This window comes from Patiria miniata, unplaced genomic scaffold (genome assembly GCF_015706575.1).
Source record: "Patiria miniata isolate m_02_andy unplaced genomic scaffold, ASM1570657v1 HiC_scaffold_5, whole genome shotgun sequence".
Lineage (NCBI taxonomy): Eukaryota > Metazoa > Echinodermata > Asteroidea > Valvatida > Asterinidae > Patiria > Patiria miniata.
The window spans coordinates 31,197,409-31,214,278 of record NW_024037072.1 but is presented as its reverse complement, the minus strand read 5'-3'; the positions used below and the strand labels follow the sequence as shown (position 1 = coordinate 31,214,278).

The window sequence follows — 16,870 nt, the reverse complement described above, 5'->3', positions numbered from 1 at the left end:
GCTTTTCATTGACTGTCACCAGTCTTCATCGAGAGTCATTGGGTGCCATCAATTGTCACTGTACTCTCACCTTTCCCTGCATGTTGTGTTTCTTCAACCTTTCCCTTCGTCACATGTAGTTTTCAGCATCATTTTGAAATTCCTGTACATTTTGCTGTTGCAGTGTATTGAGTTATTATCAGTGTGAATTGAAAGACTTTCCAGAATTTAGTCATTGTCGGTTAATCACCACATGAAAGTGAGATTGAGAAATCTTTCCTTTAGTTGACATTGCCAAATATGGGTTGATGGGTGGTCTAGGGCCGATCAGATGGCACACAACCAGGAAGTTCCACGATCAAAATCTCATTTTTCAGCAATGTATGTTGATGTGCAGTGATCAGATGACATGCATTTTATAATAACGAATCAAAAACTATCTTGGGAGAAAAAAAATTCCATTTCTGATTGCCTGTTTCTACTAGGTAGCTCAAGTTACAAACTATGAGAGAGAAAGTTTGAATAAGGAACAAACCCAAGATATTACGTTCTATGGGTTCATGTCAAATGTATGCAAGTTATGAACATGAAATTGGGCTGTTTCAATGCAATCAATGCTTGAGCAATTTTTGAATAGTTGGTTGCGGTACCTGCTGCTATATCAGATTCGAACCAGCCATCCGACTCCGGCAAGCTTGATAGTCGAGTGGTAAGACGTCTGCACTACAGTATGTCTTCCCAAAAAGTGTCTGTCTGACTGTTATTAAAACTACAAACTTCGAGGTCAATTTTGCAAATTTAGGCTTGTGCAGATACCTAAGATCCTAAGCCTTGGCCTCAACCACTACAAGTTTCATTTAATTTCAGTCACGCATCACTGCACAATTATCAATTGATCACAACATTTTTGGACACTGTGACCAAGTTCCATGCCTTAATCAATTTCAGTGCCATTTTCTGTAAGCTGTGGACAATCCTACATGTTGTGAAAAAAAAGGCTGATACGGTTTGGGATTGGAATCATTTGCCTTTGAGCGTTACACTGAGGTCTTGCCATGATGACTGATAGCCAGGCAAATGATTCCAATCCCAACTGCAGCCCTTTTCACAACATGAAGGATTTTGCACAGCTTACTTAACACGGTACTGAAATTAAATAAGGCAAGGAACTTATCACAGGGTCCAAAAATGTTGTGATCAATTGATAATTGTGTAGTGATGCATGACTGAAATTAAATGAAACTCATAGGGGTTAAGGCCAAGGCTTAGGAGTAAACATTTTTCAAAATGGACTTCATGGTTTTGTAGTTATTTCAAAAATAGTCAGATGGACACTTTTTTGGAGGGACATACTGTAGTAAGCGGGAGGTCGTGGGTTCGAATCCCACCCGAGTGATTTTTTTCTCTCAATAACTCAAGGCAACACTGATATGTCAATAATAATATGTTGGTGAAGGGCAACACCCAATGTTAAAGGTTGCATTTACAATGGGTTAACCTGTGTGAAAGTTCTCCTGAGCACATACCATGATAACACCAGTGGATATACTTATTTGTTTTTCTACACCTGGCAATGCCTACAGGTGTGAAGTTGTCCAATGCCACGGAAGAGTTCTCCACCATTGAGGATCTTATTGTCCACCACCTGTACCACGAGGGCACCCTGCCCTGCAAGCTGGCCCTCCCACCAGACATCATGGCAGCTGGCAATATCAGAGCGTTGCAGTCACTAGCACTCTTTGAAGAAGGTATGTACTGGGCCCAATTTCACAGCGCTGCTAAGCACACAAATTTGCTTACCACAAAAAAAGTCTGGCTTATAAAAGCAGGTTACCAGCCAAAACTCCATGTGATTTTCATGCTAAGCAAACAACAGCTGAATACTAATCACGAGCAATATACTTCACACAGAGTTTTGGCTGGTAACCTGCTTTTATAAGCCAGACCTTTTTTGAGGTAAGCAAATTTTTGTGCTTAGCAGCGCCTCGAAATTGGCCCCTGGTAGCTCTTGTCAAAGCTTTATTGGGGTTTCAGAGTTAAACTCAGCACTGTATACCTATTAAACATTAGTCCCTATATTGCCCAAACCGCCCCAAACCGCCCTGCCTTTTCCTCCCTGTACCGCCCGACATGGCCCAAGCACTCAGTGGCTTTATGGATTCCTCAGTGCAGTGAATAAGTACTCTGTAAAGGCCGGTTCGTACTTCATGCGAAAGCGAATGCAATGCGAATTTGAAATCAGAGTTGAAATGTGTTCAACTTTTGTGAATTCGCAGTGTGAAAACTTGCCCTGACATCACAAATTCAAGTTCACTTTCACACCGAGGATGAACCAGCCTTTAATAGTACAGTATACCGGCATGCAACTTTTCCTCGGATCAGCTGATTTCCTTTTTTTTTCACTTCCAATGTGTGCCATTGAAAATAGAAAAACACTGTACAAAGTCTGGGAAAAATTTGAATTTCCTCTTTTCTTGTGATTTCTCAGTTGCATGCCTGAGTATAGGAGTGGTGCTAATAGATTTATATCTTTTTGATTTGATGAGTTTTCATTTGAAGTTGTGCCAGTTTTTTTCTTGGCACGCAGTAGGTACTGAAGTACTTGGCAGACAGTATACAATATATATATAGTTTTCACTTAAGGGACTATAAAGTCAAAATGAGAATGAATGATTGTATTAGTAATGCAACAGGCCGAGCTGGGCGAGACGTGGCACGAGTCTGGCTGTAATCAGCCAGGTCGCGCCACACAAAACAAGCCAATAACTATAACAGAAATGAAACTAGTTAATTAAAAACATCAACTAACACTCACAGGTATAAAAGACCAGTGCAGGCGTGTGGCTGGAGGAGAACACACACTTTGAAAATGCGAAAAAATGAAACTGAAAAGAATATACCCCAACGTAGTTTGAATAATAAAAATGACCAACAACCCACTGTCCGCAGTGGCGTTATATACCTGTAGAGTGCCCGTAATTGGGAAAGGGAATGTGGCACTGCATAACTTAATTTAAATAACTGGGCGTGCCTTTCCAAAAATGTCCACCATGCATGTTGGGTGAGGCTTTCTGTTACAGTAATGTCTCCGTCTCGGAGAGAGCTAATGATTTTTGTGTTTTTGCTTCAGAATTCTGGAAAAGAAACCAAAGCCGGCTCGGTGTTGTGGATCAACAAGCTGAGGGACCAACGGATTTCCCAGGACTGGTAGGATCCCCCAGGGGTTGGTCCACATTTCCACCTCCATCAGCAAAACAACACGAGATCCAGTCAAGTAGTTTGACTTCGTCCATGGCACCCAGTCTGCCATCGCCCCAAGGATACATGGTCATGAACAAGCTTCCTATGTTTGCTGTGCTGACACCAGAAGCCGCAACAAGTACTGGGACAATGCCAAAGTTGGACAGTGGCGGGCAGGGCCTGCCCAGTGTATCCATGCGGCATCGTAAAGTGGACAGTGTCACTGTCCAGGGACACCTCCACAAAAGCTGGAGCTTTGACGACAAGAGCACTCCGTTCAGACAGTCGGAGTTCATGTCTATGATCCCGGCAAGGGACGTGAAGCGAGAGAGCATTGATGATACACTGCTGGCCACGACCGGGCGGCAACCCATCCGATGCAGCACACAGAGCCAGCAAGAGTTCCTCCTCCAGAACCTGGGTCACTACCCTCCACCCCTACACAGCCCTCCCCCGCCTCCAACAGACTCTCTGTATGCTGCTGGAACCTTGCAGCATCCTGTGGCGCCTCCTCTCCCCCAACGCGGTTCGGTGGAGTACTACAAACCCTTTGAGAGCACACGGCAGGGACATCACCCTCCCTCAGCTTTCGGTTTCGAATCCATAGTACAAGGAGCAAATCAACCGCCACCACTACCACAACGCTCTGCCTCGCATCCTCCTCAAGGCCCTCTATATCAGCAACCCATGGCAGCCTCATCGCTCCTGCCAGACTTTACCCAGTATTCATCCCCAACAATCCTCTCGGTACCTCAAGGTTCTGGAAGTGAGTATGCCAAATTAGAAGCCCAGTTGGCTTCACTGGAACAAACCGGTGTGCCACAGACTGAAGCTGACCCACCACAGCAGCCCACGTTCGGCTCAATTGAAGGCCAGTACAATTTGGCACCTGTTCTCAAACCCTCAGTGTCGGCAACACCATCACCCCTTTCTCCTGAACAAGTAAGCAACCCACTGTTTGAGTTTGATCCTTTACTTGCATCCAGCCAACAAACAGAGACTCCATCAACTGCATCTCTTCCATCTCAGGATGTTTTCAGTGCAACACCCGAACAATCACCTGTCTTAGCTGAATCACAATCCCAACACCAGCTCCCTCAGAGACAATCCGATGTTTCAATTGGACAGCTCGTGAATTTGACAATGGACAGTAGCGAGGATGAGGAAAAGAAATCAAGAGAACCCAAATTGGCAAGATCAGGAGGACAGACCCCTGAGTACAGCAGTGAAGACTGGGACCAATCAGGCGATGATGAAGAAGAAGACGAAGACAAAGAAGATGAGGAAGGAGACAGGTCCAGAGGGGATCGTAGCTCCTCCACAGCTGATACTCAAAGTAGCCACAGCAGCGGAGCACAGTCTCAGGCTAGTGGGGAGCACACAACCAAAGACCTCAAGATGAAGACGTATAGTGACGAGGATCACGATGAGCGAAGCAGCGTTGATAAACTCTCTGAAATAACACCCTCGCGGACCAAGAAAATCAAGAAATTAAAGAAGAAAAAGATGAGCAATCTGAGTAGAATTCAAAAGTATGGTGAGTAATTTAAATACAGCAAACTTACAACCTTTGAGTCTCTATAAGTGCCGGCAATAAATTTGTTTTAAGGCTTTTCATGGTGGAGACTGCAAGTGACTATCTCAAATATTTTCTATCTGTGGGTATTTTTCTTAGTTCTGAGAAGCAAGGGAAAGAAGAAGAAAGACAAAGGAGATCCTGCTGAGGAGATCCAGGCAGCTATTCACAAGTAAGGGATATCGCAGGTTTGGGTCTCTTGGTAATTGCGCACTTCCTATTGGCCCGTATTACAAGAACATATTTATTCCCATTCATAAATACCTTTCGGTCAAAACGTCAAAACAGGTCCAAACTTATAAACTTCCAGCGATTTTGTTCCTCATTTTTTGTGAAACACCCTTCTAGCTTTGTGTATGTTATGTGCCTCACGTGAGTAGTCCTAAAAATCTTATATGGAGATTGGCGCGCATGCGGATACTGCTCGATGTGACGCAGAACGCAGCGGTGCTGGGAGAAAAAGTGTTTAAAACCAGTCAGTGTTTTATCAACTGTTTACAACCACCAACGTGACGCGGTCTAGGAATGGGTTAACTGTTGCAATTATATATGAATACCTGGTAAAATCAGTCTGTGCAGATAAACTTGTCCATAACATATCCTAGATATGTGATGAGACGATTCCTGTTTAAATTTATAACACCTCGCCCACAGATACTGTGTTTTGATTGGCCGAGAGCAAGTTACATGATACTTTCTATTTTTGCTATCTTTCTGTGCATGGCCAAAAGTACTATACCCGTAGCAACCAAAGTACTATACCATTAGCAACCAAAGTACTATATCCACGGCGTGGTATTTGTGTGCAAATGCATGTTGGTGTGCGCATTGTGCGCAGCGCGTTTTGTTCCAAAGAAAGCGCGCCGCAGAATTGGGTTCAAACATTTCATGAAGGACTAGTTTGGAAGAGAGAAATACATTTGCCACCAATTTTGTATTGAAATTGAAGTTTATTTCAACTGTGTTCAGATTCAAATAATTTAAAATATTAAAACCAAGCAGAATCTGTGGGTGAAGTGTTATAAACCAAATACTGCATGCTTTATCTCGTGGTGAAGTAAAACTAGCCTCCCTCGGTGATCCATGGAGCATTCTATTTTCTAATTTTCTTTAAAAAATATTCTATTTTCTAAAATAGAATGTCCATGGATAACCTCGGGAGGCTAGTTTTACTACACCACTTGAAGCATTAAATATTTTTGTAATAGAATGAGTCCAGTGACAATGACCAGGAAACCCTGTGTTTCTCCTGCAGACTTGCCAGCAACAAGAGCAGCTACTTCAGCATGATGATGGAGTGCTTTGTGCAGAACATCAAGGACAAGGAAGAGAAGGAGAGACCAGACGTCTTGATCCGTAACCTCCGTCAGTTCATGAGTGGCATGAAGAACTACCTGTTTAATCGGCGAGAGCCCGAGGTAGACGCTGCCATGGATAAGGTGAGATTGACTGATAATAAAAGCTGAAGGTTATATACAACATTTGCAAACATTCAAACTCTCAACTACCAAATTGTTATGAAAAAAGTCTACTGGGTTGAACATAAATAATAGTCTCAAGCATCCTGTGGAATAATTGTGCATGGTATGCTGTCGATAAGAAAAGAGGAAATTGTATCAACACTAACGATGATTTGGACCAAACCATCATTTGTGGCTTTTTTGTAGAAATAATGGGCAAAAGACGGCTATTTACATCATGGGTCAGTGTTGTAGTCGAGTACATTTCCATGAGTACGATTACGAGTTCTTTGCCATGAGTACAAGTATAAGTACAAGTACTTGTATTTATTTTGACTGAAAGGACTATTTGGCACAGAATGTATGTTTGCATAGGAGGGCTAATGCAGACATCTTAATCCCCGGACCACTGAGATTGCGTGGGTAAGCTGGCCAGTTTTTGAACGTGATATCGGAGTGGAAAATGCAGTTAGTGATTAGAATGATCGAGTTGGTGATCGGCAGTGGTGGGAATCGAACTAGGTAACAAGAGATCAACAGCAAGAGAAGCACCACTGTACAAAAAAAAAGATGTGCCAATTCTGACCACTTGCTTGATCATGGAATTTGAGTCACACTCCTCTTCCAAAAAAAGAAAAAACCACCAGTTTTTGCTTTTATTTATTCATTTTTTACTATTTCATCTACAGTACTATGATCTGACCATGGCTGAACTGGATGCCATTGTAGAGAGCGCCATTCACAGTTACATCTTACTCCCGCTCAAGTCCGAAATCTACAAGTGTTATGTCAACGATCACAAAGAGTCTGGAGCCCTGGACGCGTTGGATCACAACATGCAGCTGGCCCGGGCCAAGACCCCAGTGGAGCTGGGAATAAAGGTAAAGGGAGGAGGAATTGTTAAACAGGAGGATCCTGATCAAATCATCTACGCGGCGGGGATCAATATCTGCATGTTAGATGTCTGGATTCTGGTGTCAAGCCAGAGAATCACCCTAAACTTGAAACTCATAAAAGTTAAAGGGCCTGACATTGTTTCTCACACAGTCTTTAACAAAGGCAAAGTGAAATGGGAAATAAGGAGAGCCCGATTTTTTTACCAGATTAGAATCTTTTGCATGTCTATGATATTATACGTGTAATGGCACCATTAAGGAGACACGTTATCGTAATTTCTTCGCACGATGGGAGACGTCGGTCATAAGGGCGACATTTTCATGTCTCCCTAATGTCACAGCCCCCCTTTAGAAGCACAATTATTATTAATATTTCTGGTAATGAAACCAAGGATTCCTCAAAAGCGCCCTAGGCACTGCAGCTCGCAAGCCTGAAGAAACCTGTGGAGAGAAGACAATGAGAAGAAGTTACAGTTCCAGAGGTGGGGGGGGGAAACCCCAGAAGAATATTCTGGGGAATCAGGTAGGGACTGAAAACCCAATCCACAGGTGGCCAGGGCAGGAATCGAACCTGGGTCACTGTGGTGGAAGGCGAGGAAAGTACCGCTACGCCAACCTGACTCCCCATAAATGCGGTAACGTGTCATATTTGCAAAACAGAAATCTTCTGGCAAATAAAACTTATGGTGTTTTTTTGGGTGTTTTTCCGGCATTACTTAGAAAAACTACATACCACCTGAGGGTGAAAATCTGGAGAAGATTCGTGTGTATTTCCATCAGCTAGAAGAGGCCTACTCGCCCATCAAGAAACTGCAGCATCTACTAGACATAGTCAGGACTGTCTATGACACGGTAAGACATTAACATCATCAGGAATTCCTCTTTACAAAGCTTCTCTCTTTTTCTTGTGACTTTTGTCAAAAGAGGCGCCGAATTCTCCTTTTATTACTTGAATAGCTACCAATGCCTCCTCTCCTTTCAGATTTTTATTTTTTTGGAGGAATCTTGTCGAGTTTTAACAATCAAACAGCTGGAACAGATGTTGATTTGTCCTCTTTTTTGTATTCACAAAGTCCGACAGGAGTTTGCCTGCTGTTGGATCTTGTTTGGTTCCGCATGGTCTGGCTGAAAAGTCAAGCTACTATAGGTTTATTATTTTTTAGTGTCGGTGATTGTATTTGATAGTTGCAGAGTATTCTTTTGATATTTTGTTTGCAACAAAAACTAAAACTGTGTCGCAGCAAAAGAAATGCACAAATGGGAACCTCAATCAGGGAGCGAATTGGAATCTTGAGCTCAAATTGCAGCCGGCTAGATTCATGAGTTTTTACTATTTTGGGCTTTTTGTTTGCTTTTTTTCCCCTCCAGGTGGTTGACCAGAACTCCGGCCGGGGCCAAGCGGTTCAGTCCATGGGAGCAGACGGTAAAAATATTAACTAGGAATTATATCCCCCCCGTCTGTTTATTAAAATTGTTTTAATGCATGTTCCTTATACCAATCAGGCCTGTGACATTGGTGTGAGTGCAAATGCCTTATACATGTATTTATGGGCATTAAGGTTCCTAAGCTTGTCTGCATGGCAAAATTGGATTTGAAATAAACATTTTATGAGAAACTTGGATCTCAAATTGAAATCTCGAAAGATCTTGGCAAGATCCTGACTCCAACAAATCAGTTTACCTGACGTTGAATGTTGACACCAAATTATTTCCTTATCCATTCATTAAACTTGGTGGCTCTCCATAGGCCCATTGATAGACTTGCAATGTTTGAAATTTCAATTTTACAATTGATAAAAATTCACGATGCATTGAAATGTCTTGGACTGAAAATCTAAACTACAAGAATTTCTCTGACTACTTCCCTGGCAGAATTATGATGTTAGACTTTACCAATTTTTTTTTTTTGGCCAAGTTAAACACAGTACTTGTAATTGAAGATGGTTGATTGAAATGAAACTCACTTATGCAATTATGGGCATTAATTCGTTCTTGTTATTAGAATGCAGATGGAAGAACTAAATTTAAGGAAAAAGAAGGTGCACAAATTTGAAGATTTTTGGTGGCAACTGATTGAATCCGACTTTTTTTCGTCTTTGTAGATTTCCTTCCAATGTTCATTTACGTGTTGGTCCAATGTGAGGTAGTCAACATTGAGATTGAAGCTGACTACATGTGGGGACTGCTAGAGCCCACAATGTTGTCTGGAGAAGGAGGCTACTACCTCACCACCCTCAGCAGTGCAAGTGAGTTAATTCTTTGTATTAGTCTTGGCCTCAAGGTTATCATTATCTTTCAGGTCAATTATATGGCAAACATGGAGATAACATAAACAACTGGCCATAGTTAAGAAAGGTTTGGTAAATAGTTCTTTGTGTGTATGCCGTTTGTGCAGAGAATATACATGCATGGGCCATGGCAGTCAGGTTCCCAGAATGCTCTATCTTTCCTTGACATTTTATGTGTGTGTGTGACAGAGATAAGCTGTCATCAGAGTCCTTAGATAGTGTGGAAAGTACCTCGGAATGCCCAATTGTGAGTCCTTTTACTGGACTATGGTCTAATACAATTCTCTCTGATAACAAAACCAATGATTCCTCAAAAGTGCAGAGACACCCTAGTTCGCCGAATGCCTGGCTGAAGAGTGAACACAGTGATAAAATGTTCAGTGTAATGAAAAGCGGGAAAATCCCAGGATCCGCATGGGTCATTCTATAAATTTGGGGTCCACTTTTTTCCTGTCCCTGTAAAATCGGACATCTATGATTTTATAATTCTGATGCACTCCGTAAAATGCAGAAGTTCTCAAAGAGTGATTGTGATTATGAAGAACAAACTGTGAAGTCATTTCTGATGATATTTGAAGTTCAGAGTTCACAGGGACAGGAAAAATTTCACAATTTGGATTCAAAATTTAAAGACTCAGATTTGAGGGGACTTGAAGCGGGGACACACACTCTTGTTTTACTATACTCTCGAGGACAGTGCTTTGTGTTTGCCTTTGTCCCTGTAATGTAACACTCTCCCATCGAGTAAGCACACGAACCTACCGCAGAGGACTGTTTGGAACAAAAGACCCAACTCCCGAGGACTGAAATGATCTGTTGTTCTCCCTTTGTGTGTCTGTCCTCGGGGGGTTATGTAGAACACGTACACACAGGTAGGAGGTGTGTCAAGTACCCAACCTGATTCCCTTCATTTTCTCTGCGTTCAGTTTGTGTCTTGAAGCAGTTTGAGCAGGAGAACCTGTTCACAGAGACCAAGGGATTCCTGTCAGTCATGGTTGCCGTGGGCGATACGGAGGATCACGTAGTTCACAAAACGCTGCCTGTCCTTCCGGGAATGAACGCTGGCGATGTCTGTAAGTTGCTGAAGAAATCTTTATTTAGTTGGAATGATTGACTGATTTCAACTTCTATAGGCTTTTATTTCACTCTTTGGACTCAAGTACCTGCAAACCATAGATGGACTGTGTACTTTATGCAAGAGTACAAGCCCTGAGTGTCTTTGTCAAGGAATCCTTGCGATTGTGAGCAAAGTGGCAGTCAAGTGCTGTCTTGCTTTCTTGTCAAAAGACAGATATGGGCACTGAGTCAAAAAAATGTCAAGTTGTATAATTTGGTGGGTTTGTTTGGTGGTAAAGTTTTTCATGTTTCATGTTTTAGTTCTTGTGTTTTCAGCGCATATCCATATGTTAGAAATATCTGGTATATTTTAAAACTGAACTTAATGATGTTGTGCTTGTGTGTTTCACATTCACTCCAGCGGTGATGTGATACAATGTTTGTTACCTGTGAATATGCTGAGATACCAGTTGTTTAGATTCTGTTTTATGATTGGGTTTAATTACCTTTTTTTTTTTTTAATGTTCCAATTATAAACTATGTTCAGTTTTTTCTCTTTGGCAAAAATGCCTATAATCCTGATTACTCATTGACATTAGGTTTTGATGACTCCTGATGACGAGCAGAGCATACTGTTAGAAACGTGGAGTTAAACCAACTGGTTCTTCTCAGAACCACACAACTCACAAAGAGATATTATTCACATGGTGCTCCCGCATGTCCACCATGCAAACCTTTAAAGGGAATATACAACATTTGCAAACAGCGAAAAATAAAACTTCCAAATTTTTGTGAAAAACCTCACTACGATGTTGGTAAATAACAGTCTAAAGCATCCTGTAAAGTTATGGCTTCTGGTGTGAAGTCATTTTCAAGAAAAGTGGTATTTTTGTATAAATTCCCAACGGTGGTCGGCCGACCATTGTTGGAAAAACCCAACTGTTTTTCAACTACTGCTCTAAACATACCAATTTTTTCCAGTCGAAATTTTGTTTGCTATTGGTTACATGTTCATGAACGGGTGCAGGCCAGCTAGACTGGTTCCCTTACCTTACAATTTTTCGGGCATCTATAAATTGATCCATTTTATCTTTAGTGGAGTCAGGGAACCAGACTACTTGAACACTTTTGTTTTTCTTGGTTTTTCCAGCATTTTCGAACACAAAACTTCAAACATGTCAGTGTAACAATATTTGATCTATTATACTAACCCCTCTAATAGTTCATTTTCTGAAAATTACAGCAAAAGCCAATGATGTACATTCCCTTTAAGTCGCATTTGATATTAGGTTTTGTAAAGGAAAGGTAAATACATGAGTTTTTGTTCTTTTTCTGTATTTTACAGCTCGTATTCTGGCTCATAAGATGAAGATTGATAATGCTCACTTGTACCAACTCTACTTAATTACAAGAGAACAAGGTAAGGCCATCAGACTGGTTGGAGAAGTCTCTTTGCATGGAATCACTTTGAACTAGATTGGTGCAAAGCGATGTTCATTTCCCAAAGCGCTAAATATCACCCTCTCTGCAGTATGGCAAATCTTGATATTTTTGGTTGAAATGTCTTGATTTATTGAATTTGGGCGTTTCACAATGCAGTGCGCCACCAAGAGTTTGCCACGGAGTGTTCATTTTTTTCCGGTGCATTGTGGGAAATGGTCGACAAATTCGCAGCGCGGGACATTTGAAATTGTTAGTTTTTTCCAGTCAGTACTTTCGTAAGCATGATTCGAGTATCTGTTTGCCCTTTTCTTTTCTCTTTATAAATGTGGAGTTTTTTTTGTAAGGCGGCAGAACGCTATGCCCCAATCTATAACAAATTAGCTCAAGTTGTCTACTGACACTCATTCAAATGGGCCATGTTTTGTCGACCGTAAACTTCAATAATGGACTCTCCATGGCAAACTCTTGGTGGCGCACTGCATTGTGAAACGGCCGAATTGAAATAATAATTGATATCCTGTCTGAGGGATCCCTGACTGCCATTTGGTTGAACTCACTAGCCCATGTTACATGCATGGGGCTCTGACTAGTGTCCACATTTTAAAAATTGCCACGTTAGGAGGCAGCTAAATAGGGCTTTGATAGCTCCATTGTTATCACACCAATATGGTCTTTCAGGAGTCAGGTTCTTTTTCCGTTGGTGCTTTTTTTCGCTCAGTTTATTTACTCTATTTCCACTCAAACTTGATTAATTTAACAGTGCACCATGGCTGTTCCCCTGGCCCTGTGATTTACGTGATAATCTAAAAACAAATGTTTAGAGAACGCAAAAGCATCCAGTACAACTTTTCCAGTGTGATGTTTGTCATTTTCAAATTCAAATCGGATTGTACGACAGCTCCATTACCCCTATCTTTCTAAGGGGGAAAAAGTTATCTGGAAAACATAGCAGTTGATGCAAGGTCGCATTGTTGCCTATTTTAATGGTATTTGTAGACCAGAAAAAAGTGTTACAATTTGGTTCATATTGGCGTGTTAAAGTAAGGAAGTTTTTTGTCTTTTTTTTTGTCTTCATTTTTTTAAAACAGATATACCAATAGGCGACAACGAATGTCCTCTAGAGATGAAGGAGAATGATGCCGGTCTGACCAGACCCTGCTTCGGTTACAAGATAGAAAACCGACCAGTCAAATGGTTCCCTAGAACCCTACCCTCCTGAACCGGCCGGGACATTGCGAGCAAGTTCCATCAAAAACTGTAGCTAACCATACTGTGACTTACTTCTATCAACTTCTGCTAGTCGATGATGGTTAATTGTGCTAGTCCAGTGGAGTATTCAGGATGGTTGGTCACATTGCTGGCAAACCCAAAAGCACATGTACTATATTGTATTACATTGTACTACATTGTATTACATTGTATTAATTCCCTGATGAAGCCATAAAACCATAGAGTGCTCGGACATTTTGGAGTGGTTTAGGGCGGTACCGGAAGTAATGGGCTAACCATAGTCGTGCATACTCTAATGTACAGTAGAAGTCCATGCAGTTTAATGGCATTTGATCATGGTTTGACTGGACGTTGCATTACAATATTGATGTGCAGGCAGAACATACGTCAACCATCAACCACTAACCAACGGTCCCTAATGAAAGTTGCTCTTTAATGAAAATCTTGCCTTGAATGTACAACTCAAACATGCCACCATGGTTAAAGAATTGAAGAATTTTGAAAGGATATATGTGGGAAAAAAGGAAATATTTATCGATGGTATCAATAGGTTAGGGACTTTTATGAAAGAAATCTGATAGTACAGGACAAGTTGACATTTCACATTGTTATTCTCCATTCAAGTTGTTAATTTTTTTTTTGGGGGGGGGACATTTATTTTATTCTTTTGACTCAAGTGTCAAAACAACAGATGAAACCCTGTGTCTTACTCATGAGAACCAGTGCGTGAATTTCATGGGATGTGTATGTGCACCAGTTTGCACGCATGTGGCACACGTTACTCATGAGCAATCCTCATCTGAAAGTGCACTGACCATGAAGTTGTAGTCTCCATTCAAGTTGTTAATGCTCCAGTGCTTATCACAGTGCACAATGTTAAGCCAAGCCTTGTAGCGTGTGCACTAAAGACGAATTGGAATAAGACTAATCTAAACAAGAATTGCAGACTACATGTATTTCTAACATGTAGTTTGCATTCGGTGATGTAAATTCAACATTGGGTTATGCTAGCAACCGACGTTCGAGTCCCACCCGAGTAGTTTGTGTTTTTGTTCTCACAAATACATAAGCACACAAACAACACTGGGTAGGCATTACATTCACTGTGTGGACTTCCGAACAAAAGAGGTCCACATAAAACAGGTAGAGGCGACGTTGTGTGGACTTAGGCAAGTCCACACAGTGTTTCCCCATTTCTGGAAAACAGGTTTAGAGGCATTTTGGGGTTAGCTTTATCTATGGCAAAATGAAGAGAAACACTAAAGGGGATCATAGAAAAACAATTTGGGTTGAAAGAGTTTTCACAGGTTGAGAAAAGTGAGTTTTTTCACTGGTTTTTCTTAACTACACGAAACCAAGGGAATGTCCACACTTGGTATGTAACGTAAACATGTGTGAGTATACATTGTTATAAAATTTGTCGGTGACCGGCAATACCCAATATAGAAACACAGCAGAGTTGAAAACCCCCCTTGGCTTTGCACTTTTATTTAAGAAAGGTTCATTTAGCCAGTGTATACAAATTCCCTTGATAAAAATTTATCCTGTAGTCTTTTTTCCTGTGATGATGCAAAGCTAGGTAATGTGATTTGGGAAGGGGAATTTCAAAATGACTTTCATCCCATCCCTTATTAACAGTATACCGAGCAGAGCTGCTTAATCAACAGCCAAGGGAGGTGTGTACCGCCCTCTTGTGAGGAAAATGGCTGCTTTGGGATTTTCCTGTTAACTTTTTGAGTATGGAATTATTCCTGTAATTAAACAGAATTAAAACAATAGACTTTGATGTTCAAACCAATATAATGGCTGTCTATCTCTAGTGACCGCCATTTTGAGCAGTATGCAATGAGTTATATTAAACAGGTTCAGCAGAGCAACTGTTGAAAACAGTAACTTGCGCTAGTGGGATATGTTTTTAAGAAGTCAAATTTGCTACATTTTCATCCATAATGTTAATCTAACATTGTGTCTTTGCTTGCAATCTTGACTGTGAAATATTCATGATTATTGATGATTATTGCTGAAATTTTATATATTGTAAAATACATGTTACCAGAGGCATCGTTCCCTTTTGGGATGTTTGCTGTGATACATAATTTAAAACCAAAGAAGTTTTATATGTAAGACATTTTTCCAAACATTTTTATATATATATATCTATAGCCCTTTTATTACCAAAAGAATCATTGCAATTTATGAAATGGTACTGGACAGACACTGTTCTTATAAATGGCATTATGCAGATTTTCATTTTAAAAAGTTGTTTCTATCATTTTTATTTAAAATTCAGAATTATTGTGAGATCTTCAGATGTAGGTTGTTGGGAGTTGTTTTTATATTCTTTGCAACTGCAGTTTCCGAATGATTTAAAAAGGTTTAAAAAAATGAAATAAATACAATTTTGGAGGATTCCTGTTTTGTCTGTCAAGAAAAATTAGCATTTTTTAGTGGATAGTTGTGATGTGTTCTTGCAAAATAAGACAGAACTGGGCCATAACCAAGAAAACGGCAATAATAATAAAACAAATTAAAAAAATTGCAAACTTTTGTGTTCGTACATTCAATTACAAAACAGCACTGTTATCTTTACAGCTCTCTGAATCTCTTTGAATCCGAAATTGTATATCCCCCCCCCCCCCCCCCCGACCCCTCGCCCAGTTCTATCTGATTTTGCAAGAAACATGTCAAATTTATAGTTTTGGATAAGACCGTCGGGTACGGAAACCCTAAAAGGACATTCAAAAATAAAAAATTAAGTTGGTGTGACGGAATTGATTGATTCCCAAATTACTCACACTTTGCATATTCTAGGTGATACTAATCTCGGCCAATTATCTCATGCGTACAATATGATATATCTTGTGCGCATGAGATATTTGGGTTTTTTTTAATGTCCCTTTAGGGGCTCTGTATTCGGGAACAATGTACTGAATATTGTACAATTTTGAAGGTCAAGCCATTCAATCCAATATTGTCAAACAATGAACTGATGTTTTCAGTAAAGTTCAAAGTAGACAACTGTTTTTTCTTTGACACTGTGTTTGGTGTGTTTTTTTAATAAAAGTTTGAAGAATGGAAAATCTTTGTCCAGTCATTTTGTGTCTCCTGGCTTGAAAAAATACTAATAAAATGACTAATCAGAGCCTTTTGAGGTGGAACAAGACTTGTAAAGCTATTCATCTTAAAGTTGCGTACTCCATGCTCTTCAAAAAATGAGTTGTAATTTGTATGTTTTGTTTTAGTGAAAAAAAATAGAACTTTGGGCGTCTGCATCCCTCTGAAAAAGGGATTTCATTTTGCGCACGAATAAACCTGTCGTGTGAGAGCCGAATTACTGTCCAGCAGCCAACAATTCAAATTTTGGGAACAAATTAATAACTAAATGTCTGTGGATTTGTTCAGTCGATGTCGCATTATCCCCTGGCTTTTAAGCCAAGAAAGTGGGATCTTGCAATAGTGTATTATGTGTGTGTTCCATTTTGATTAGGTTAATATGAAAAGTCAGACTTCACTGTCAACCAAACTTGGCGACAATAATCTTTGGGTAGGGTGACTTCAGATGATTTGAAACATGTGAGGTCAAAGGTCATCTAGGGCTCAAACGAGGTCATTGTTTTTGGTTAGGTCAAATGAAAAGGCAGACTTTACTCTCAACCAAACTTGACAATAATCTTTGGGTAGGGGGACTTCGGATGACTTCAG

At 40.5% G+C, this 16,870-nt stretch overlaps 1 protein-coding gene across 3 annotated transcripts in view; it reads left to right on the top strand.

The window, feature by feature from the left end:
* Window positions 1–13,684, top strand: part of LOC119740437 — a 43,224-nt gene extending 29,540 nt beyond the window's left edge. For all 3 annotated transcript variants that reach the window (XM_038215752.1, XM_038215750.1, XM_038215751.1), the window contains exons 7-17: window positions 1,563–1,727; window positions 3,110–4,756; window positions 4,895–4,967; window positions 6,051–6,234; window positions 6,945–7,136; window positions 7,872–8,003; window positions 8,520–8,574; window positions 9,254–9,397; window positions 10,366–10,512; window positions 11,841–11,915; window positions 13,027–13,684. In XM_038215752.1, the coding sequence (XP_038071680.1) occupies window positions 1,563–1,727; window positions 3,110–4,756; window positions 4,895–4,967; window positions 6,051–6,234; window positions 6,945–7,136; window positions 7,872–8,003; window positions 8,520–8,574; window positions 9,254–9,397; window positions 10,366–10,512; window positions 11,841–11,915; window positions 13,027–13,157 (2,945 nt within the window). In that variant the 3' untranslated portion in view covers window positions 13,158–13,684. The remainder of the gene's footprint in view (window positions 1–1,562; window positions 1,728–3,109; window positions 4,757–4,894; window positions 4,968–6,050; window positions 6,235–6,944; window positions 7,137–7,871; window positions 8,004–8,519; window positions 8,575–9,253; window positions 9,398–10,365; window positions 10,513–11,840; window positions 11,916–13,026) is intronic.
* Window positions 13,685–16,870: the final 3,186 nt, after the last annotated feature.